At 42.8% G+C, this 26,284-nt stretch overlaps 1 protein-coding gene across 3 annotated transcripts; it reads left to right on the plus strand.

Annotated features, from left to right (window-relative positions):
• Nucleotides 1-4,223: 4,223 nt before the first annotated feature.
• Nucleotides 4,224-4,778, plus strand: GREM1 (gremlin 1, DAN family BMP antagonist). 3 transcript variants are annotated; one of them, XM_065404290.1, is made up of 2 exons: nt 4,224-4,348; nt 4,454-4,778. In XM_065404290.1, exons 1-2 carry the CDS (start codon nt 4,224-4,226, stop codon nt 4,776-4,778), a joined length of 450 nt encoding a protein of 149 aa, XP_065260362.1. The 3 variants fall into 3 exon arrangements, with proteins under 3 accessions (XP_065260362.1, XP_065260363.1, XP_065260361.1); XM_065404291.1 differs by having other exon boundaries at nt 4,224-4,251; nt 4,462-4,778; XM_065404289.1 differs by having other exon boundaries at nt 4,224-4,778.
• Nucleotides 4,779-26,284: the final 21,506 nt, after the last annotated feature.

Consider the following 26,284-nt stretch of genomic DNA (forward strand, 5'->3'; position numbering starts at 1 on the left):
TTATATACAGGGTTTGCAGTTTGGTTCAATAGCTCTCAGTACCCCTACTATACAAATTGTTCCAGCACCTCTGCATCTTATGGAAATACATTTTGGGAATTTCCCACCATATTCTCCCATTAGATTCAGTTAATGAAAGTTTGGCATTGACTTCATTGGAGCCAGGATTTTACCCAACATTTTTAAGCAAGCTGCATTGTAGTAATACTTCAGTACTATTATAGTGTAGGAGTTCACAATGGAATTAAAATGCCTTTAAATTTGACTGTTTGAGATCCTTAATCAATAGCAGAAAGCATACATAAACTAAAAACTCAGATATTTTTTAATAATGAAACGGAAGGGATTTTATGTTTCTTCTAACTGATGCCATTGCTAATTCATTAAACTCCTTGATCTTCTTGGGTGATTAGAGCCTAGCCTCTAGAAAATCTAAAGCACCATATAAGTGTAAAATATTATTACTATTGGACCGCAGTGCTGCTCCCATTGAAGACAATACAAAGCCTCTGCTGGCTTTAGGATTGGACCTGAACAGATGAAAAGCAGAACTCTAAACTTGAATCTTGGCAGTTAAGTAAAGGAGGAATTGATTTTCAGGAATTTTGTTAGTCATTTTAATGCTATTGGATCTTAGGGGTGAGCCAGCTCCCATGGAAGTCAATGAGAGTTGGATTGGGCCTTCATATTTGTAGTTTGTATTTACTGAATTGTTAAGGAGATTTTTCAGTTCATGTTTCTGATTCTGCCAGTGTTTCTGTAATACCCAGAATGTCACATAACTTGCTCTTGAACATTTTGCAGAAACTTGGCATTCAAGATGTATGGGCCTGATCCCATGTGCACATAAGCCCCATTGTAGACAAGAAGGTAAAGTTATGGTATGCAAGGAAGCAGGCTCTTTATTTAATGAGAGATTTTGTCTGATTGATCACATTTCAATTATGAAACAATCTGGCTACCTCATTGCACAATGTCACTTGTAATTTTTTGCAGTATAGAATTTTAAAGTTCTACAAAATTTAAGATTGATAAGGCTCTGGTTCATAAAGGACTACATTGTTCCTATATCATGGGGCCGTGCAGATGAATAATCCCCTGCATGTGGGCATTATCTTGGGTCCGGGTCTTGTGTAGAATGTTGGAGCTGCACTTTAGATGTAACCCTGGTGGAGGAAGTGGACAGGGCAAAGAGTGGGTGGAGTCATAGATCCACACACCCCAAGCAGAGATGGGTGGGTGCCTAGAGGGAAATAAATTGCACCCTTTCAAGGGCTGTAAGTGAAGTCCTTACTAAGTAAGCAAGTCACAATCTCCCCCCACACCCAGGCTACTCCTCTGATGGTGCAGTTTAAGGCACAATCTAGCCCCGAATGATCACATTCATTTTTATTATTCTGAGTTGTTTTTTGAAGTGGCCAATACATTGAATTTTGAAAAATGTTTTCTCTGTGTCAATAATTTTCATGATGACCCAATCTACATTTTAAATATGTACAAAGTGTTTTCCATCCTTTGGGGGTAGAGGGGCACAATCCTGCAAACAATTACTACCTTACATTTCCTTAAGTAGAGCCTTAATGCTTTCTGAATAAGGATGCTTTCTTGAACCTGGGCCGTAGTGCTTACCACTGATGGAAACAACTACACTTGGTAGTAATTGTTTGCAGGACTGTGCCCTATATGACAGACTAGAATAGCCATTCACAGGTTGCCATTCAAAGGGCCTTTTAAAAAGGGAGGAGGAAGGGGAGTGACACACAGATGACAAGTTTAAAAAACAAAAACAATGCTTCAGCTTTTTAGGAATACGCACATTGGCAATAACCAATTGAACAATGGAACACTAAACGAATACCTGAAGTTCCTTGTGCTGTCTAGAAACTAGCATGTGATTTTTCTGTTTTATGCAATGATGGCTCTTATTTTTTTAAGGTTCTGGCACCATACTGAGTAAATAACAAACACTTTAAAAATACTGTCTAATTATAGTGTGGACACATAGTCATCCAACAGATGGGAACAGCCCTGGATTGAGTCATTCTGGTCTCCTGAGAAAATAAAGAGTGTTTTATAACCAGTCTTCTTTTAAATTAGTTTAAAGACGAAACATGGAAACTAAATTCAAAAAGAAACCCGTTTGAATAACATTTTGGTTGTAATACAAACTGAAAAAAGGCAGGACATGTTCAGTCCAAGTTGACACTTGAAATTATGTAGTGTTACCTTCAATTAGAATTTCCCTGGTTTTTTTGTCATTGTTGTTGGTTTGTGTCAGACCCTTAGGTTATTAAAACTGCATGTCTTGTTCAGTATTTCATTTAGATATTAAAAGCAACCCTTCTACATTCTCCGTAGGATCAATCAAGAATGCTAAGCTTGGTGTTATATTTGTTGTATTTCAATCTATTTATGTACAAAGTTCCTTTCAAACACAAGCACACACTGATACATTAATCTAAATGAATACAATGAATGCACTTAGCTATTTTGCCTATCTCAATCTCTGGGCACATTAACAATTTATTAAAAAACACTTAAAATAATATCTTAGAACCATAAGCAAGTCTATATGTCATAACATCTTCCCAAACCCAGTGACTCCTAACTCTACCTCTTTCATTTTTTCAATCAGGGACATCTGTGATCATCATAATGTAAATGTTTTGTGCAATTTTGGAAAGTGCCAGGAACTAAGAAATTAACATGCATGTTTTATGGCTGTGATCTTCAGTCTGTAGTTCTGAAGATAGCGAACCAGTCAGACATTATGAGAGCTATCTGATCTGTCTTGGTCTCAGGCAGAACATGTGAAACAATCATCACAGGAGTGCTCCTACCACTCCCTGATACAATATGGGGAGTGCTGAGCTCATGGATTGGAGGAAGGGAGGTATGGCAGTTGCTTTACCTGGGACATGTGGCAAAAAGGCTCTGGTGCAAGTAAGGGAGTTATCCACACCTGATCCAGCCACTAGGAGAGGTTAGATAGAAAGGAGACCTTCAGAAGCTGGTAGAAGGGAGGGAAGATACCTGTGCCATCAGACACAGGGAGGGGAGATAAGGCGTGATACATCATGACACTGAGTCACATCAGTGCAACGTCTAGAGCTTAAAGAGGTCTGAAAAAAGTGTGTGGGGCGGGTCTTATCACCCCTACATCTTCCCATTCCCCATCCAACAATTAATTCTACCCTCAGCCCCCAAATCAGCTTCTACAAATTTTGCACATTCCAGCCTCACATCAGTTCTGTTCCCTTGCCCTCCATTAATTCTGCCCCCACATTTGTTCTGCTTCCCTTCCCCCCCCTCCCCCATCAGGTATGCCACTCCCCCCCCCACCTCACATCTATTCCTCCTGCAACTCCAGAGGTTTAACCCCTCTTCCCATTCCCAACTCAAGTATTGCAGGGAGGGCTAGGGGAGGTGGAGGGGGAGGAGCAGAGAGGAGATATCCTGTTTCTTCCAAGAGGCAGGGGAAGGAGGGAACAGAGCTGCCCTGAGCTGCTGGGCTCTTTCTGCTCACCCCTTATCAATCCCCTCCTGTAAGAGCAGCTTTGGCTCCTGGTGGAAGAGCTTGGCCTGCTTCCTGCAGCAGCCCTGATTGGCTGCTCTTCCTCAGGAGGCGGGCAAGTGGGGAAAGCACCCAATCAGAAGGGGTTTACCCCCAGCAGAAATGAAATATGCACCCCTTGAGCGACCTGGCTTGAGTTTTAGAAATTTTATTTCCCAGGCCTGCGACCTGGTGCAACCGGTGCACTTCCTCAAGTGTTGCAAACTGGCCCAAATTCTCTGGTATGAAGCCTCTCATACCATTGTGCAAAGGAGTCTGTTTGTTTGTTTTTGCAACGTGCTGAAGAGCCAGAAGAACCTTAGTTGCTTTTCACGTTACACTGGTCTCTCTTCTGAGTTACACCAACCTAGATGCCATTACACTCACACTCAGTGGGCCAAAGTTCGAGGCTTGTGTAATGGGTAGATTTATGCTAAGCAAAGGGAGTTTAAACAAGCGTAGCGTTTCTGAGCCTGATTCTCCTCTCCTACGCCAGTGTAAATCAAAGTAAATGGAGTTACACTGGAGTGAAAATGGTGTGAGGAGAATCAAGCCACTTAAACTGGTGTAATGTACTTGGGGAGAAGAAGATATTGTACACTTGCTTTTTGCAGATTTCATATGAAATCCACAATTGTGTTTTGTTTTTCCTCACTGTCCCCTACCTAGGATGATCCGCACAGTGTATGCTGTTGGTGGTCTGCTTCTTCTAGCTGGACTCCTGTTACCCACAGCAGAGGGGAGAAAGAAGAACCGTGGGTCTCAGGGAGCCATCCCTCCTCCCGACAAAGATCAGCCCAATGATTCAGAGCAGACACAGACAAAGCAGCAGCCAGGTTCAAGGCACAGAGACCGGGGAACTGGCACACCAATGCCCGCCGAAGAGGTGCTGGAGTCTAGCCAGGAAGCATTACACGTCACTGAACGCAAGTATCTTAAGCGGGATTGGTGTAAAACTCAGCCCCTCAAACAAACCATCCATGAAGAAGGCTGCAATAGTCATACTATTATCAACAGATTCTGCTATGGCCAGTGCAATTCTTTCTACATCCCAAGGCACGTCCGCAAAGAGGAAGGCTCTTTTCAGTCCTGTTCCTTCTGCAAACCTAAGAAGTTCACCACTATGACAGTTACACTCAATTGCCCTGAACTTCAGCCCCCTAGAAAGAAGAAGAGGATCACACGAGTCAAGGAATGTCGGTGTATATCCATAGATTTGGACTAGACTCTGCAGAATATTATTACACCGATGCTCCAGGCATAGGCAATCGTCATTGCCAGGTTAAATAAGAGTGACATAACTACCATACCTGCGTGGCTGGACACAACTGACAGGAACCAGAGTGAATCACCCAAAACATGGTGTGTGTGTGTGTGTGTGAGTGAGAGAGAGAGAGAGACTGACTGCGTATCTATACAGAAGTATATGAATGTTCACTATAGAGTAAAAACATTTAAATTCATGTGTGAAATATCACCGAAGGCCTGTAAACACAAGGTTCAATATCACATCTATGAATTAGGACCCTTAGCAGACACTCACATTCTCCCTGCTTGCTGAGTTCAGTGCAGCTGTGACTTTTGCTAATGCTTCACTGGAGACCATACTATTCACCTTCACGATATGAAAAGAAATATTAAATCGGAGGCATTCAGGAGCTTCCAAGCATGAATTTGATCCTAAATTTGAAATAACCAATGTTAAAAGAGGTGCAGCCATAGGTGAAACCTCACTAAAAGCCACACTTCCACCAATAGTTTCTATTATGCCTTTCTCCCCCCCCCCCCTTTTTTTTTTTTTTAAAATCAGCATTGCTGGGAGGACGGGGGTGGGGGGAAGATAAGAACCAACAGGACACAGACAGAGAGAAAACATAACCCAAGGGAGCTAGAAGGAAAAAGAAGGCCAAGAGTTAGCAGGAAGGAGAGGAAAAGGATAGGAGGGAGTAGGAGAAGGAAGGAGAGAAAAGATGAGACACAAAGGAATAAGGAGACATTTTCTTCTGCTACTTTTTTGCTTTAATTTATAGACCAATCCATTTGTTATATAAAATTAAAAGAAATTACAAACCAGGAATTCATTCCTGAATTCTAATAACAGTCTAAATCAATTAAGATCCATTCTTATGTCACTAGATCCTCTTGATTTATTTATGGTCTTGTAATTCAGATATCAGCTGCTTTATATATTTATGTACGTGTCTGTACTGTACATGTAATATGTATATATACAGTCTCTATCTACATATGTGGATATATATGTGCACCCAATGAGGTTATGTATTTTGTGTAGCTGTACTCTCTCTCTCTCTCACACAATGTACCAATCACAAAAAAATCTCAGTATACAACATCAAGCACAAAATGGCAGTAATTTAGCATATAAAGAGCAAAGCAAAAATTACAAGCATCATGTGACTGCAAATGCAATAACCACACAAGAGACAAAAGACATGGCATGCATGACTAGTAAACATTGCATTGTTATTGTTATTTTAGCTCCACCACAGGCATGCAGTTCGTTGAAAAAAAGAGATGCAGAGCCTTGCCAGCAATAATCTGCTTTTTATATCCTTTGCCACAGTCTTGCATTTAAACAGGATTTGGACTAAGTAAAGAGAATTTCCTGAAAATTAAGGGCTAAATGCTCCCCTTCTGGAGAAAAAGCCATGGGTGGGGAATAGTAACTCCTACAACTCCATGGGCTTCACCTCTGGGGTTATCCTGGCATTCTCCCCTTAGGGAGTGCAGAAAGTCTTGCAGGAGACTCTAGAGATTCCAGCACAGCTGTACAGAAGGTGAGCCACTCCCCACTTCACCCTAATCTTCACTTCCTCACTCACTCAGCAGCTTTCACCCTCCCCAGCCCTATCTCACAGAGTGCTTCCACAAGCAGTAATTTCACAGTGTTTACCAACCAGGTGAAAGAGGAAACAAGCCACGTAGAATGGCTGCTTCTGAGCGCATCCCCAGCAATAAGTTTCAATCTGATCTCACATCAGTAAAAAGGCTTATTTCTGCCACTATTGATGTCACTGGGATCAGGATTGGGCCATACATCAGGAGTAACCCCAGTGAAGGTAGAAATTCCATTCTAAAGTTACCCTCATATAAAATCAGTGAGAGAGAGAGAATTAGGCCCACTGGGTTTGTGTGGAGAGGCTTCTAGTCTGAGACACAGCCTGCCATTGAGGTGCCTTTTCTCTTCTTCTGTATGCACAGGCCACAACTGGCAATATTTGGACAACTGTGCTTCCTCGTATTCTATGTTTCACAACAGAGGGGAGTATAGGGCCTTAATTTCAGAGCAATCCACAAAGTATTTTTATCCATCTGGACTCAGAGAAAGACAATTATTCTATTATTATGCCAAAAGGGAAAATACAGCATTAGCATATCACAAATACAGGATCTGTGCAATCATTTATTTAAAAGCCACAGCTATTACACAAGGTATCACACAGTTATTGGTCAAATCCTACATTTCTGAATTTAATATATTTTTACTGTAAGATCCACAACAGCGCCATCTGTAACACTGAGATTGCGAATCAGTGATTCATATTATTAAACTGTACACATTGGATCTGGCGTCTTCTGACTTTGCGGTTCTGACACGTTTCTGCGTGGATTTTAAAAACTAAAATCTGGAGTTACAGGAGGTAAATTTCCACTGTGTGGAATGTGAATAGTTAGAAAAATATGGATATTTAATATTAATACAAAGCTTTTTTCATTGATATGATAGCGGGCTTGTTTTCCTTTAAATGACTTCTTCCGAGTTGGTGAAAACAAAAAGTCATTCTGAAACCTGGCTGAAAGCTTTAAACTAGTTATTGTTTCTGTTCAGTGAACAGACACACAGCTAGGGGTGAAATCCTGCCTCCTCCCCATTGAAGTCAATGGCAAAACTCCTATTGACTTTAATAGGGCCATGATTTCACCCTAGGTTGCTAAGGACCATATCCTCAAAGGTTACTCTTCATCAGAAGTTAGGCGCCTAACTACCTTTGAGGATCTGGGCCTAAGTCCCTACACTCCATAGCCAGCAGACAAAGCCTTAGATGTTTCTGGCTCCTTTATTTAACATTCCTTAGAGGTTAACACTTTTTGAAGCAAAATTTGTGAAGCTTTTAAGATGTACATAAAGGAACAGTCAGTTATCTATGCAAAGAGCACAAAGGAACCCCCTCTTTAGGCAAAATCAAATGTAAATTTTATACAACAGACTTTTGTGAATTGCTAGTTACTGCTTGGGACTAAAAAGTTCTGCTGACTTACAATTATACAAGATATGTAATATCTACCACAATATGTATTTAAATGTCTGCTTTAGTCTAACCTCCCCTCCCCCAACTGACTATATAACCTAAGGCTGCAGTTTTCATTCTCAGTCTCATGAAACAAATTTTCGTTTTAAAATGAAATTCTAATAATTTTGCAACTGAATAGAATTGGACTCTCTCTCCCCCTACACCCAGCATTTTATATGTCAGTTTAACTACTATTAAATAAAACAGCTTCTTCAGTCCATTTCTTTTGGTTTCCTTTTTTCCCCTTCCCTAAGTTTCCAGCTCGCTCTGGGTCTGTTGTACTGATCTCTGACTTCTGTGGTTTCTTCTAATTAAAAAAGGTCTTAAATTCTGACAGTGAGACAAGCAATGGCACCATCATTCACCACGACTACTTCAATAAGGTCTTTAAATGAGATCTGTCACTTCCCCACGCCTCTCAACAATTTATAGAAGGAAAATCTCAATCCTTATTCACACTTTTTCCCTTGTAAACTCTACAACGACAGCTCAAAACTGTAAATCAAACTTGAAATGCTGAGGCTTTAGAGATAGACATGGGCCAGCCTCAGCACAACATTACTCCACTTTCAGGCCGGTGCTAACGCCATTGATTTCACCCCACATCTTTTACAAAGTATATGCAGTACTGGCAACGTACCTACCTGCCAACACTTTAAGAACTGTAAATAGGGACATATAAGCTGAACCCTAAGGACAGACCTGGAAAACTTTAAAAGGAAATTTTGCTCTAGGGAAAGGTACCAGACTTACAGCCATAGAGGCTGGACTCCTTTATGTTCCCTTTGGAGTGGGTAGAACATGACCAGTAGCAATGTAAGCTTTACCTGTCAATCTGTTTCACAGTTGCCCACAGTGAAGTGTGGGGGAGTAGGTCAGTCCCAATGCCTGTGCAATCCTACTGGATTCAGGGATGGTGAGTATCTTTTAACATGGATCACAGAACAGTCGGTGGTGATAATAAATTTCAGTCATGCAGCTTGTGACTCAATCGAATTACATTGGCATGTTCAAAAATATACCATTATGACCGAGATGTAGACTGGGGCTTTAGAGGGCACCAGCACACAGGGAAAAGTGTTGTCTCATGATTAGAACAGAAGATGGAGCTGGGTATGAGATGCTCTGGATTCCAATTCCAAAGGTGGAAGAACCTGGTCATCAGTAGAGAGTTGATGGAGCCCCATGTGTGCATCTGCACATTAGACTGTGAGATGATGGTTGTTTTGTATAAACTTTGAATTCTCCTGTGTGCTGTAGTTCTCTCATAGTTCTTTTGTGCTTTTAAAATTTGTAAACAGGATAAATAATTTTTTTTTGTTTAAAATTCAATGGGACTCTTTTGGGGTCTGGGTCAGGGTGCAGCTGGATAGCAATAGAGCTACAGAAATAGATTTGCAGAGCTGAATTATTTTTTAGAAAAGGATGCAAAATGGAGAGGAAACCTTTTCCATTCATTCTGACTTTAGCCAATGGATGTCTTTAAAGTACGATGGTGCATTATTTATGTTACAATAAACATTACATTTAATAATACACTTTTCACTAACATGGGACCTTTCAAGTATAGTTCATACAGTGCTTAGCAGTGGCGAGCATTGTATAGATCTGGAAGCTGAGGCACATATAGGTTTACTGCCGTGTCTCACTAAGACGACTTGCCATGGTAGAAGGTTAGGAAAATAATTCTTACTCTGCCTTCCCAGACCATATGGCCACATTAAGGATGTCTGGATTGCAACTCTGGACAATGGGGGAAGAGCGGGAGATGCATGTCTGACACTCCCCCAGATGAATGAGTGTAGAGGGGCGGTGAATAGACAACACTGTGGTTCAATCCCCACCTGCTGGCCAGCAGAGCTGCCCCTGTATAAAGGGGAAGGTAAACTGCACCCCCCCCCCAAAAGGGGAGAAGTGACTTTGTCCCTTCTTGTTGAGGAGGAGACTATGAGAGAAATTGTGCTTCTCCTGGGATAGCACAACTATGCACCATCCCCTACATGTGGCTGAGCCTAAAGTTTCAATCTAGCCCTAAATGATTTTCCCACAGGGAAAAAAGCAAAGAAATGGGACTAGAATTACCCCAGGAAAAACTTTGCATCAGCAGCACGGGGGGCCAAAGTGGCTTTTGCATTTCAGTAATGAATGACATGGTCTCTAAAGCTCTTTGGAATCCTTAAGGGAGAATAGTATATTTAATATATATATAGGAAGAATTCATCATAGTTTTGTGGTAAGAGAGAAGGACTAGGATTCTGGACACCTGAATTCAATTGTCACCAATAGTTGCACTTGGAATGAATTTATGCAATGTTTTTAAAGGGAAATGCAGAATAACTAGAAACTGCAGGGGAATTTAGGAATTTATTTATGTTGGGAATTGGTCAAGGCACCAGGGCTAAAATCACTGCCCAGAAACCTTTAATGACTACACGTGGTCAGGGCCTGGCTTTTAGGTCTCAACTGGAAGAGACTAACTCTAGTAAAATTCAGTACCACATTTTTGTACATGTAGGATTTCTGATTTTCATTCTTAACCAATTTTAATCAGGTGTGTTTTTATCGGTTTTTAAACAAAACCCCAAAGAAATTGGTGTTTGTCCAATAAACAGCAGAAAAACACTGGAAATGGTTACTACGTATCTAAGGGCTTGTATACCCAGAGCAGTAATGTGGACTATGGGGGGTGTGATTTTTACAGCACACAAAGTGTTACATCGTCAGTGTAGACCCTGCTGGTGTGCACTAAAGGTTCCCTAGTGCACGTTAACGTAATGCTGTTTGAAACAGTGCTATGTTAAAGAGTATTAGGGAACATTACAAAGAAATTACTTATTACAGCGTATACTCTGTAATGAGTAAAGGACATCATATACATTAGTAATTACAGTAAATACAAAGAGTGCTTTGAAAACCCCTAGTTTTCGGACAACTACATAAAGTTTAAAAATTGCTAAAAATAACCCTCCCAAAATGAAATTTATAGACCTCAAAAACATAAGCTGTATTTACATGTTGCTCATCAAATTCTGAGAATAAAACCATAAACGCATAGCAATGTATATGCAATAACCAAGTCCAGTAGCACAGCTTCATAATAGAACTTCATCAGGCATCTTCACGTAAACATTTGAAGTAGAATGTACTGTGTTTGCTGTCTGGGAATATGTCTGGTGACTTTGATAAGGTTCCCCCATAGACAGTGTGTGGCTTGTGGCTGCCTGGATTCCTCTCCTAGCTTTTACTGTGGTTATAAGGAGAAGTTCTGGATTTTTAATTGTCATTCGATCATGCTTCAATTATTTTCCTAAATTATTGGAAACAAAATTCATAACCTGGCCCTTTTAAGTGACTGTAAGAACAAGATGTGAAGAACAAACCACATATTGACATAAAAGGAGAATTCTTGGGTTCACATTTAAAAAAAAAAAAACCCTTCAAAGTTGCAATAAGGTGTAACTCCTCCTTGCTGTGATACAGATGTAACTTTCATAGTTTGGGGATGAATCAGGCAGATAATTGACACTGGCTCCCATTAAATATTCAACAGAGACAATTCTACATTATCATGTTTGCATTTCCTTTTTAAAGCATGCCTTATGGGAACAGTTATATTCCAATGCATATTAAGACAGATCAAAAGTACAAAGGTTAAAATAAAAATTGTAACAGAAATAGATATTATCTAATCTCTCTCTCTCTCTCTAATATCAATAGTGACACCAGGAGGAAAACAATTTGAAACAATAGGGTTTTTTTTTTTGACATAGATTATAGCCCAGGACAATGCAGGCCTGGTCGATTTATCAGGTGTGCTGTATTAGATGGAGGGAGTACATGAGGCTGTTAACTGTGGAGCTCCAAGCTACCCTTATAACAATCAGTAAACATTTAATGATAAGTGCTTGTTTAAGTTCCTTATTTCATGGTATCCATTTTGAATCCCATGAATCCCTACTTTGGGGGGGGGAAGGGATGGAGAATTCTAGAAGAATGCTGTGGGTTCTGACATGAATGGAAGCATACCAAACCCCCGGCTCATATTAGTAATATAATAGGCTATAAACAGGAAATCCCTCTCATCCATACATTAATAACAATAAACATGGCATCAGAAATTTACCAAGCTCTGGCTCCGACACGTATTCTGATGCTGGTCTGCAGCAGACAGCTCCCCAGGGTCATCCCCAAACAGCTCCTCTAAGAACAGCCTTAGAATGTGCTGTAGGTGCTGCTGTGGCATAGCCGCTTCAGTTACCAGCCTCGGCAGCAGGTCACTTCCTGTCCTTTATTCAGCAACTGGCTAGGGTGACTGCCTTTGTTGGATGGAAATAAGAGAAAGCTACATGAAAAATAAGGGGCAAAACCCCATTTCCCTTAACATTTTTCTCTCAAGTGTACATTTCTACTGCCCTCAAATATTTAATACAATTATCATAAGCTTCAATGTAATGTTTAAAATAGTACTTACTAGTTTTAATACATCTTAAAATGAGGGATAGGTGGCCCCCCTAAGGGACAAATCAATGCAATAAGGGATGGTCCTTTAAAATAAGGGACAGGTGGTCATCCTACAACTGGCTCTTCTCTGGCAGTGCTTGTTACAGGGAGAAGGGAGGACTATAAGGGTGTCATCCCCACTCGGCAGATTGTCATGAACCACTATGGACTCCGTGATTTCTAGAATTCCCAGAACCCAGGTGAATTCCTTGTACAAGTGGCAGTGTAACAGTGCGGACTCACCCCTGCGGTGCCTCCTGCTGGTCTCTCAGGGAATTAACTCGATTTCCAGCCCAGAGTGCCCTCTGCAGGCCGGTGATCCACTACTGCTTGCCCCCCCCGTGTCCCTCCCAGACCCGGTGCCCTGTTATCTGGGGCACTGCCCCCTGGCAGTAACCCCTTTCTCTCAGGATCTCCCCTCCCCGGGAAACCCCTGCCCACTCTCCCCACCTCGCCTCAGTATAAGGCTACTGCCAGTCATCATCTAGCCCCCACGCCCTTGGGCAGACTGCAGTATCAGCCTACTCATCACTGGCAAGGTTGGGTTTGGACCTGCTGCCTTTGCCTACTCCTGGGTTACCCTCTGCAACCCCCAGTACCTGTTGGCCTTATGCTAGGCTGCAGCCTGGGGCTTTCCAGGCTGGAGCTCCTCAACCTTTCCCTAGCCCTGCTCCACTCAGGTACCCTGTCTCTAACTCCCTACAACCAGGCCCTTCTCTCTCAGAATGCAGAGAGAGTGTGTCTGCTTGAGCTCCTGGCTCAAGCCTTTATAGGGCCAGCTGGGCCCTGATTGGGGCGTGGCCCCAGCTGAGCCTGCTTCCTCCCAATCAGCTCAGGCATCTTGCCCTTCCACAGCCCTCCTCCAGGGCTGTTTTAAACCCCTCAGGGAAGGAGCGGGTAACCACCCGCTACAGGCAGGAAAACAGGGAGTTGCTAGAGGTGCTGTTAGAAGCTTCGACTTTGCAGTAGACTGTCTTCAGCTGCTTGATTTGCTCTCTGCATTGTGTTGCTGTCTGGTCAATCCCCAACATGGCCAGCCACTTGAATATAATTTTGTAGACATGATCATTTCTTGTGCTCTTGCTGAAGTTGAATGTCTTGCTCACCCCACACCACAGCTGTGTTTCTCTGGCTAGCTAGCAGCGTGCTTGATGCAGGCAATGCTGGTTATACTAATACATGGGCAGGGCCGGCTCTGGCTTTTTTGCCGCCCCAGGCAAAAAAGCCTACGGCCGCCCCCCCCCCTCCGCGGGGGGGGGGGGGGGGGGAGGGCGGCCAGAGCCCTGGGAGGAGGGCGGCGAGTCCCGGCGGGGGCTCCGCTCTCCCCCCGGCGGCCGGGGGGAGGGCGCCGGGGGGGAGGGCGGCCGGAGCCCTGGGAGGAGCCCTGCTATGGGGTGGGATAGGGTAGGGGACAGTGGGTGCCTTGTTGCTGAGCTGTTGGTCTTGGAAATGGGGGTGGGATCAGTGGGGCGGGGGATTGGGGTGCTGTGGGGTGGAACAGGGGCCCTGCCGTGGGGTGAGCAGGATGCCTGGGTCTATAGCAGTGGGTGGATGGGGGGCACACTCAGAGGCGGGGCCGTCCAGGAGAAGCCCCGCCCCCAGTCGGTGTCTCCCACTCCTCACAGGGAAAGCCCAGCAGGTTGGAACCGGAGCAGGAGCGGCGCCGGCAGCTGGCCCAGGGCGTGGCCCGCCTGCGTGGGGAGCTGCAGCAATTGGACCTGCTGGCCGGGGGGAGGGCGGCCAGAGCCCTGGGAGGAGGGCGGCGAGCCCCGGCGGGGGCTCCGCTCTCCCCCCGGCGGCCGGGGGGGAGGGGGCAGGGTGGGGAGAGGGCGGCGAGCCCCGGCCAGGGCTCGCCGCTCTCCCCCCTGCGGCGGGGGGGAGGGCAGCCAGAGTGCCTGGGGGAGGACGGCCAGCCCGGCCGTGGCCCCACTCTTCCCGGCAGCTGGAGCGCTGTGCCGCCCCCCTCCAGGTGCCGCCCCAAGCACAAGCTTGGTGGGCTGGTGCCTGGAGCCGGCCCTGTACATGGGAGGGTTAACTGTGTTTCCAGTTGAACAGTCTGCCTAGAAATGAAGGGTTAAATACAGAAGAGCTGCATTGAACCAGGAGGTTGCTGCTGGTTCCTGGGAAGCAGCTAAGAAGTTTTGGAATGGAAGATCTGGGAAGCTCAGCTCAAGGAGATTGTGGGATAGTGTTGGCAGACTCTCCAGACCCGAGTCTGGAGACCCAGACTTGAGTTGCATTCACACTGCAACATGCCTGGACTTTGACCATGGTCACAATGGGACTCAGGCTCTGATCTCTTCCCCTCGGCAGGGTCCATGCCTGAGTCCAGAGGAGGTCCATGGGCCAGAGTCCAGAGGAGTTCCTGGCCCAAGTCAGACTGATTTCTCTGTGTCTAGAAGGGAGGCTTGCACTTAAACCTGTCAGAGTCCAGGCTTTGTGTGCTGTGTAGACATATCCTGTGATTTATACCTTTCAGAAATCCATCTCATTTCAGTCTCAAGAAAAGTATTTTACCCTATCATGGTCTCCCATATGCTTTCACTGATAATGGACTTAAAGCTATATAAAATGTTTGGCTAGAACCACAAGGGCACTCAAAAATCAGCCTGGGTTTCAATTCAACCTGTGTTTGCAAATCAGTAGCTTCATTAGACTGGGAGAGAATCCAATTTCAGTGGAAGACCAGTCATACATTATGATTTCTCAAAGCACTCAATGGCACCACTCCTTTTAAAATACACTAACCATTAGAACACACAAAGAATTTTTAACACAACAGTAAGGTGAGATTAAGTATCTACAGTAGATTGTACTCTACATGAAGAATATTGATGAACACCTCCTGCTTAATGTTGCTTTAATAATTGTTTTAGTTTTATTAATATTTTGGCAAGATGAAAGTTCTACAAGGAGCTGTGCCACAGATGCGACACTCAGAGCTTCACATAAAAAAACACTTTGTGCAAGCCATAGTCACTTTTCTTTGTATTATAATGTTTGGTTTTGTTTCGATACATAGAAGCCCAAACAGGGTTCTGTGCGGAGCTTTTCATAAATGTCTTAAGCATTTGACACTTCTGATGCCACCCCAGTTGCCTATATATAGATCTGTCTTGTGTAAAGAATTTAAAAAGCATTAGAATGTAGAAATCAAAGAGCCAATAAATTTAAAACCAATCTTATTGTCTGCAGCCTAAAGTGTTATTAAGATCAAAGTGGAGCAAACATCTGGCATTCGCCTTTCTGCAAAAATTAGATCAGATTACCTACCATAGGATTTTAGATCCATTTAGGGAGTTGTTTCCATTGTACATCTAGTTATATTTTTCTTTTTCTTTGACAGATCTAATTTCGTAATCCAAGTCTAACCTCCTCATACATTTGGAATTAAAACAAATTAAACAATAAAATATGGAAATATACAGTTCTCCCTGCCATCTGTTTCCTGAGGGACCTTCAAATCTTAAGCAGAGGTTCAGTTATCCTTCTACTTTGATACTAATTGTAATTACCTAGATATAAACCTATACCACGTACATAAAGTACACAAGGCTTTGAAAACCAGAATCCACCTTCCACACACACAAAAATGCTTTAATCAAATGTTTGACTCTCTCTCCATATATATGAAATATAATATAGGCACTTAAGAATATGCATAATATAGTTATATAATTTATAATTATAATATACAACCATAGTCTAATTGCTCTTTATATATATATATATATATATATAAAGACAAAAAATAGTTTAAGATGAAGGTATGATGGAGAGTACATAGTAGTAATTTAAGGATATAAGATCATTACAGTTATGTCATCAGTATCTCAAAAACAAGAACTACAAATCCTGGAGGTTCTGAGGTAAGATTAAATTTAAAAGAAAGCCATACGTAGTAATGTGTGGGAATGCACCAATCAAACAATCTTAACTCTGCCTGGTAGTGACACCAGGCAGTAACTATACAATTATGATAAATACATTTCAATATTCATGGTCCCAGATGAGATGGGGCCCACACTGTTTTTTGAAACAAGCCTGAAAAGATTGAAAAACTAGGGCTAATGATTAGACTCCCCATAAGCCCCGCTTTGCCCAGAAAAAATGAAGAGGGGTATAGAAATCATTTAAACTGAATTTTGTATGTGTTTTTTTAACCACAATGGCTTTCAGTGATGCTCCAAAGAATGTCTGATGGGGCCGGTGTTTTTGTGTGGGAATAAAATAAAGCCCATTGATCAAATGTATCACCTTTGAATTATCCTTTGATACAGTGCAAAATGTGATTTTTTTTTTTTAGCATGGTCAGACAATAATGTGCTCTTTCACTTTCTTTTCAAGGCCCTTCCACCTCTGCAAGGCAAACACATGGCACCAGGACCTTGTGGGAACAGACCCACCTACTCAGGGCAAGGAGAAAGAGAGTCCGAGATGAGCTGATAGGTGAGATTCTAGAGACAATGAGTCAGCAAGATGGAGTTCCAGAACAAACAGACTGAATATTAGGATAAGGCTGCAAAAAGGGTGGAAAGAGAGAGAGAGACTGCACAGGTAGGGTTTTCAGGTGTCTGGTTTTCAACTGGAAAGTCTAGTCAAAAAAGGGACCTGGCAGTGTCCAGTCAGATGTTCTGACTGGACACCAAAAGTCTGGTTATTGTGGGCAGGGGGGGAGAGGGGAAGGGAAGGTGCTGGGTCATCAACCCATACCAGCCCCTGCTCAGCTGGGGCTGCCTCCTACCTGCATCATGTGGGCAGGCAGCAGGCTCCACCTCAGGCTACAGCTCCAGGCCCAGCCCCAGAGCAGAGGGAGCCCAGCCGAGGGGGAGGGAGGTGGAGAGGATCGAGCAACGGGAAGAGCAGTGAGTGACGGGGGAAGAGGCGGAGCAGGGGGCAGACCTCAGGGGAAGAGTTGAGGTGGGGTGGGGGGTCCAGTTTTCAAAAATTAGAAAGTTGGCAACCTTATGCATAGGCCAAGGGGAAATTGGTGGAGAGATTCATGGAGCATGACTGCAGGTGGAAGGAGCAAGACAGGGAGCAAAAAAAAGCTATTACTAGCACTCATGGCTACCAGACTGCAGGCCCAACTGCCACCATCAGCGCCTGCACCAGCCCCACATCCTGAGTCCCCTCCATACTATCATGTTCTGCAGACTATGCAGCGTTTGGGCAAGTCTGGACCATGTCACAGGCAAGGAATAACAGCACACAGCACAGACAACTGTATCCTGTGATTTCATCCACTCCAACACAGTCATGACCCACACACGTAAAATGCACCAGAAAGGCAAAGGAGAACAGAGGGCCAGAAAGCACCCAGAAATAGTTGTCCATGTCATTTGGTAACATGCACCTTTCACTGGTTTGGTGCTGAGTTTGGTTACTGTGTTATATGTTTTGACGGCAGCTGGTCTGCCTTTCCGGTTCTTACGCTGGTATGTAAAGATGTGTTGACTTTGCACACAAGGCTACAGTTACAAATTTGATTCTATGCAATGTTAAAAGTGGCACAGACTTTATTAACAATCATCACATACCCAGTCACAATTAATTTCATAAACATTTAAAAATAGTCATTAGAATAAGCCTTAAACTGAATTGCACTACATGGCCAGTATTTATAAAATGCATAACACACCTCCAGGAACTTCAGGAAAGTTTTTTACAAAATTCATAATACCAACCTATCCACAGCTGCCCCACACCCATACACAGCACAACTTCAAATCCGGGTGCATTCCCCCTCATGCCTCGGGCTGTGCAGACATGGTCTGTGGGCGCACAAAGCATCCCTGAGTTCTGTTGCATGTGTGGATCCAGTGCCAGCCAAGAAAGGCACTGTCTGGCTGTTCATATTGGTTCAGAAATCCAGCCCATCTCCGTGCAGACATTGTGCAGAATACAGCAGTCCACAATAAAGCAGACTGTTTGACAATACTGGCATCCAAATGGTTTTGAAGGCAACGCCAATAGGATGTCAATCTGCCAAATGCACATGCTACTGCCATTCTACAGCTATTCAGTGTGTAGTTGACTCTTCTTTTTCCAGGTCTTCTGATATTAGGATACCGTTTCATAAGCCATGGCACCAGGGGGTGAGCGGGAGCCCATTGAATAACAGTGGGGACAGTGAGTCCATTTATAACAATGTCATTCGGTGGGAATAGTGTTCAGGCTTCTTTATGAAGATAAAGTCCCAATCTCCAGAACACCCTGGCATAATGCACCCTTCCATGTTAATGTTAATAAATCTGTGCCTGTGGTTGACTAGGCCTGCATAATGCTAGAGAAGTAGTAGCCTTTGCAGTTTATGTACTCATGTGCTCCTGGCAGAATGCAAATTATAGGCACAAGTCCCATCAATGGCCCAGGTGCAGCCCAGTCTCGGAAAGCCAGCAATTGTTTCAGGAACATTTTTAATGCTCACCACCTTTGGGTACATCTCTGTCCTGATCGCCTCACAAACCTCCACCATAACAACCCCCATGGCAGATTTGCCAACTCCAAACTGGTTAGTCATAGACCTGTAGGAGTCTGGGTTAGCCAGCTTCCAGATGTCTATAGCAACCTACTTCTGAACCAGCATGGCCACCTTTATGTGGGTGTTGTGGCACCAGAAGGTTGGGGCAAGCTGATCACAAACCTTCACAAACATCTGCTTGTTCATGCAAAATTTCTGGACCCACTGCTGGTCATCCCAGGTCTGCATGACAATGGGATCCCACCGGCCTGTGCTTGTGACCCTGCTCCATAGTTGCCAGTCTGCCTAGGGGTAATCTCTGGCAAAGGCAACAGGCGTGAACAGCATCTGCTGGATCCTGGCTGGCATGTCAGTACCCTTCTCTGAGAGGTGCCTTCAGCATGTCAAAAACTACTGCCAAAATGTCCACCAGCCTCTGGCAGATGCTCTGCCTGATTCCCAAAATAGGACTGACAGCATGAGATGTAGAAGTTCTTCCACTTGGTCCAGATCCATGTTGATAGGGCCAGCTGATGGGAGCATGCAGACACAAACTGGCTTGGCTGGAGGTGTTGCTGGGCTAAAAACCACCCAAAACACGTCTGGTTAGTTCCCCTGGAATGGACAGGAAAGGTCTCCCACACCCCACTATGAACAAAGCCCTAGAGTGGCTACAGCTGACTAGGGCATTAGGAACCGTGGGATACAATGGCAAATGCCCACAGAAGTTGAAGCTCTAAGGCCTGCGGAGTGCAGTATGGCCATACCAGCGCAGTTGTGAGGCCCAGGTTTCCAATGCTGTGTAAATGGTCAAGCATGGGCTTGGAAACAGTCTGCAGGCGTGGGTCACACATCCCCTGGCTTACTACGCTGTGTAGACATGCCCACACTGACTCAGTAGGAAAACCCAGACACCCTTCCTGACAGGCAGCCTGAGCTTCCAATCATAATTCCCGCTGGCACAGTCCAGAAAGCTCTCTCCCTTAGATACACATTTGATGTCTAAAAGACAGCTGTGTTTGCTTTGCTCAGCCCAGTAGTCTGAGGGTATGCCTACAGTGCAATTAAACACCCGTGGCAGGCCCGTGTCAGCTGACTCGGGCTCACAAGGCTCAGGCTCTGGGGCTGTTTAATCGCAGTGTAGCCATTCTGGCTTGGGCTCCAGTCCGAGCCCAAACATCTACATCACAATGAAACAGCCCTGTAGCCCAAGCCTGAGTCAGCTGACACAGGCCTGCCATGCGTGTTTAATTGAATTGTAGCCATAGCTTTAAATTTCAAAAGCTAATTCTCACCAGGACTAAGCTGCCAATAGAACTGGCATTGCTGAGCCTACTGATGGCAGCAGCTATCTTGCTAAAATGTCATGTATGACACTGACAGTGTGGCAGGCCAATGTAAGAAATAAATCCTGTTTACATCCTGCAAGGATACTAGCTTAACAAGCAGAGGAAAACTTTTAATGTTCATGAAGTAATGATTTTATTTCCATAGGCAGCATTAATACATTGCACAGTGGATGTGTGGCAACAGATGTTTCTTATAATTCTATCATATCGCTAAGCAGAATAAGAAGGATTCCAAGTCACCTTCCCTCAAGAATGAGCAGGGTCAAGTCAAGGAATCTCTCCATATGAAGCTCCTCGCAGATGCAAAATTAGCCTTCTTGCCTCATCTTCTGTAGCCTCTTCAGAACTCTTGGCACAGAATGCCTTAAATGTGGTCTAACATATTACTGCTACAGTTAAGTTTACACATCATACAGATCATTTCAAGGTATCCTCTATCTTCTGTCCTTGACATTAATACATTGCATATGTTTTCATAGGAGAGGATGTCTGAACAGTCTGGAAAGCTAAGTCACAAGGCATGGTAAGGTTCCAACTATATTCAGTTACCTGATTTTGAAAACTTTTTGTAAGGCCAGCCTTTGTACATGCTTGAAAGGTGTGCTAACATATCTAGTGTAATATAAGAGGCCCACAGCAAGGAATGGTTTTAGTCTAAAATTTTATTCTGTACAAACACATGGTGCTGCCTTGGCTTGTGTGGTTGTCAGTGGATATAAATTGATTTCTCCATTTCACAGAGCAGGATGGGAAGCAGAAGACAATGATGGACAGTGGCAAGAGTGGTGCATCAAGAGAGCTGGGAGTTAGGGAGGGCAAGGGTTACTGCAATACCATCATCTCGTTACTCACTGGGCATCTATATGGAGTCTACTCTATTGTGATAAAGTGTCCGTTCCTCATGTCAGTAACAGGAGTGATGTGTTGGTATCATCATTGGAATAGGCTCCTATACACATTGTGAAAAATGTTGTATTGTGCTTGCCAGTAAAAAGCAGCTGGTGGGTCAGATCTGAATCTGGGTTAGCTATATAGGGTGAAATCCTGGCACCATTGAAGTCAATGGCAAAACTCCCATTGATTTCAATGGGGCCAGGATTTCATCTATAAACTTTACTACTGTCTTTATAACACCACCATCAGAAACTGATTTGAAAGTAGAGGAGGGGACAAGGGAAACTACAAAGTTTTTTTTGCTATAAGACACTATCCTGCACTATTTTCATTTAAATCCCTCCTGCGAACCTACAACAAGTGAGTCAATTTTTTAACTCACTTAATTTTTATACATAAAGCAAACCCCACCTGACGATGCACATACCTCAAAGTGAGTAACGAGATGATGGTATTGCAGTAACCCTTGCCCTCCCTACCTCCCAGCTCTTTGTCACCCTTACTTGTGTCACGTCTCATTAAGGGCTGGAGCAAATTAAGGGCAAAAGGATCCATGAGGCTGCAGGGGTGCTGAGCCACTTGCAGGATCTTTTATTTATTATTTGTATTGAGGCCAGGCCCCATTGTGCTAAGCACTGTGCAAACATACAATGAAGAGACAGAAGATCTGAACCTTAGCCTGTAAGTTCTTTGGGGCAAGCAGTTATGTTTCTGTGAAGTGGCTAATATGCTCATGGGTGCTGTAAAATAACAAATGCCACTGCCACACAATGGTTTTAATTAGGGCTGTTGATTAATCGCAATTAACTAAAAAAAATTATTCGCGATTAATTGCAGTTTTAAACACACTGTTAAACAATAGAATCACAATTGAAATTTATTAAATACTTTTGAATGTTTTTCTATATAGTCAAATATATTGATTTCAATTACAACACAGAATATAAAGTGGCCAGTGCTCACTTTATATTATTGTGTTTGATTACAAATATTTGCACTTTAAAAATGATAAAGGAAAGAAATAGTATTTCTCAATTCACCTCATACAAGTACTGTAGTGCAATCTCTTTATCGTGAAAGTACAACTTACAAATGTGGATTTTTTTTTGTTATGTAATTGCACTCAAAACAAAACAATGTAAAACTTTAGAGCCTACTAGTCCACTCAGTCCTACTTGTTTACAAGTTTGTTTACATTTACAGAAGATAATGCTGCCTGCTTCTTATTTACAATGTTTGACAAGATCTATTTTCCGTAAACCCATGCTGAACACCATTAAAAAAAGCCTCTGAGGAAACAATCTGTATTCAGTTCATGGTTTGGATGGTATGTGGTAAAATAAAGCACCGAACCACACACTGAAAGATGATAAAAAAATACTGAAAAGCTACCCATTCAGTGAGCATCATTTATCTTCTGCACTTATTGAGGCTCCAGCATTTATTATGCTAAATATTCGTATGCCCCTTCATACTTTGGCCACCATTCCAGAGGACATGCTTCCATGCTGATGACGCTCGTTAAAAAAATAATGCGTTAATTAAATTTGTGACTGAACTCCTTGGGGGAGAATTGTATGTCTCCTGCTCTGTTTTACCCACATTCTGCCATATATTTCATGTTCTAGCAGTCTCAGATGATGACCCAGCACATGTTGTTCATTTTAAGAACACTTTCACTGCAGATTTGACAAAATGCAAAGACGGTACCAATGTGAGATTCCTAAAGATAGATACAGCACTTGACCCAAGGTTTAAGAATCTGAAGTGCCTTCCAAAATCTGAGAGGGACGAGGTGTGGCGCATGCTTTCAGATGTCTTAAAAGAGCAACACGCCAATGCGGAAACTACAGAACCCGAACCACCAAAAAAGAAAATCAATCTTCTGCTGATGGCATCTGACTCAGATGTTGAAAATGAACATGCGTTGGTCCTGAATCATTAGTGAGCAGAACTTGTCATCAGCACTGACGCATGTCCTCTGGAATGGTGGTTGAAGCATGAAAGGACATATGAATCTTTAGCGCATCTGGCACATAAATAGCTTGCGACGCTGGCTACAACAGTGCCATGCAAATGCCTGTTCTCACTTCCAGATGACATTGTAAACAAGAAGTGGGCAGCATTATCTCCTGCAAATGTAAACAAACTTGTTTGTCTGAGCGATTGGCTGAACAAGAAGAAGGACTGAGTGGACTTGTAGGCTCTAAAGTTTTACAGTGTTTTATTTTTGAATGCAGGGTATTTTGTACATAGTTCTACATTTGTAAGTTCAGCTTTCATGATAAAGAGATTGCACTACAGTACTTGTAATGGGGGAATTGAAAAATAGCATGAAAGGACATATGAATCTTTAGCGCATCTGGCACATAAATAGCTTAAATATTTGTCACAGCTTCCCAGGATAGATTCCCCCATCCTGTAAGTATGGACTACATTCTTTGTTCCTAGATGCACACATTTACATTTAACCATATTAAAATGAATATTGTTTGTGCCCAGTTTAGCAAACACTCCAGATTGCTCTGAATCAGAGACCTGCCCTCATCAATATTCACCACCACCTCAATTTTTGTTTCTTATGCAAATTTTATCTGTGATGATTTTATATTTTCTTCTAGGTCATTGATAAACATCATAAATAGCGTAGGCCAAGAACTGATCCCTGTGGGAGCCTCCTGGAAACATACCTGCTTGATGATGATGATTCTCCATTTACAATTACATTTTGAGGTTGATCATTTAGCCAGATTTTAATACCTTTAATGTGTGCCATGTTAATTTTATATTGTTCTAGTTTTTTAGTCAAAATGTCATGTGGTACCAAGTCAAACACCTTATAGAAGTACAAGTATATTACAGCAACACGATTACCTTTATCAGCCAGACTTGTACTCTCATCAAAACAGATATCAAGTTAGTTTGACAGGCTTTAATGCCAACCAACATGGATTTAAGGAAAATAATTACATTATCCTCCTTTACGTCTTTATTAATCGAGTCCTATACCAGCTGCTCCATTATCGTGCCCATGATTGATATCAGGCTGACAGTCTTATAATTACTTGGATCATCCTGTTTACCCTTTTTAAAAATTGGCATAACATTAACTTTCTTCCAGTCTTCTGGAATTTCCCTAGTGCTCCAAAACTTTTCAAATAAGAACATTAATGGCCAGTGAGCTCATCAGCCAGCTCTTTTAAAACTCTTGGATGCATGTTATCAGGCCCTGCTGATTTTTAAATGTTCTAACTTTAGTAGCTTCTGCTTAACATCCTCCAGAGATACTCATGGAATGTTAAGAGTGATGAGACTATATCATCTGTTTCTCCCCCCCCCAATACAGAACAGAAATATTTACTGAACACTTCTGACTTTTCTGCATTATTTTTGCTAATGCTACCATCTCCACCTCCTAATGGGCCAATACCATTGCCAGAATTCTTTTTGTTCCTAATAAAAAAGTTTAAAAAGCCTTCTTATTGTCCTTAACTCTGCTGGCCACAGATTTCATCTTGATTCACTTTGCTTCCCTTATCAATGTTCTACAATTCCTAACTTCTGATTTATATTTATTGTTATCAACTTCACTTTTCTTCAATTTGTTATATTATTTTTGATAGCTGTCTTCACTTCCCCTCTAAATCAGATCCGTTTTTTAACCAACACAGCCAGCTTCCGCAATTGTGAGAGTGTGGCTTTTTGGGCATCTAGTAAGGTCTTAAATGATTATCAATGATCATTCACTGTTTTCTGATTGAATTTCTCCTCCACAACTGATCATACTAGGAACTGTCTGCATAACGTTGTTTTGTATGGAAAATGGGCATAATGGGCATCTGTGAACGTTTCCTTCTACAGGGAGGAGGGGCTTGTCAAGCCCTGGTGTTACTTCTATCTTGGGTAATGACATAAGTGGGTGAATCCAGGTGAGAGTTGGATACCTGTGCTATCTGTAAATATTTTTAGTGCCAAGGTTTAATCCTGTGCATTAGTATAAACAATCCTTGTGTTCTGTGCTGAAACCTGTCATTGTTAGTAACACAAGCACAACCAACATATACTGGAATACAAATCCAGTCTGTTTAAAAAAAAAAAAAAAAAAGAGGCAGCCTCTCTTCCAGTCTCATTTCTTCTCCACGCAGAGCTGAGTTCAGACACTGCTGTTTGTTCCTGTCAAATACATACTATTTCCAGGATTGTTTCTTGCCATTTGTAATTTAGTATTAATTTGATTTGCTGTTGGGCAGCACAGTGCATGGTAGTTATTTACATATGGGGTAGATGTTATGTTTCTGCTTTTTTGGGGACTATTCCTTTAAGAGTAAGGAGTCTCCCTAGCTGTCTGCTGAGGGGGCAAGGGTGAGAATTGATTCTAACTGGATGCCATGGAGAGAATAACACACCATGCTCCAAAGGAGACATTATTTGTACACTGCTGTGTGTGCTAGAGAAAACACACAAGGTTTTCATCCAGGGTGAAAAAGGGTGAGTGACAGCTCTAATTTTTCTTGCTCCATCATTAGCCAGACTCTCGCTACAGAGGGGAGCTTGTCTTGGGGCTTGGAGAGGGGAAGCCTCTTTATGCATAAAATGGGGGCAGCTCACGCTTACATACAAGTCTGTGTTTGGGGGAGAACTTCTCTCCCTTAAGAGCTGGAGTGCCTATTACTCCTTGAGTTGGAATCGGATGTTACTCCCTGAGGCAGAGGTCAGCATGTCCGTCACGCATAGGCGAGACCGTCTGCTCCTCTCAGTTGGAGAGGGATGTTATTTTCTTAAGGAGCAGGATGTTATTCCTAGAGGTCTGCCCCTTGGTAGGGTCAACAGTAATATTTTATGGTTAATGTTTATGATTAATTTTGGCTGCGGCCTTTCCTTTCACCATTTGTATGGTGTCAATTCAAGCTGGCAAGGGGGGAGCTTGACAAGGTTAAGGCGTGAACCATACATTCACTTTTCCTCCCAAAATAAACACTAAAGCAATAATGCACATGGGAAGTGGACAGCACATTCCTAAATCAAACCAGAAGATTCACACAGTGAAATTAATGCAGCGGGATCCAGGATTTTTTTTTTTTTAAATCCAAAGAATACATTTTCAGAATAATGCCTGGTGCATTAGCTAAACACTATCTCAGTAGTAATTATGGTAATTTTGCATCAGCTTTCTTGTGCATACATCACTGAAAATTTAACATCCCCTACCCCT

This window comes from Emys orbicularis, chromosome 4 (assembly GCF_028017835.1).
Source record: "Emys orbicularis isolate rEmyOrb1 chromosome 4, rEmyOrb1.hap1, whole genome shotgun sequence".
In the NCBI taxonomy this organism is placed as follows: Eukaryota; Metazoa; Chordata; order Testudines; family Emydidae; genus Emys; species Emys orbicularis.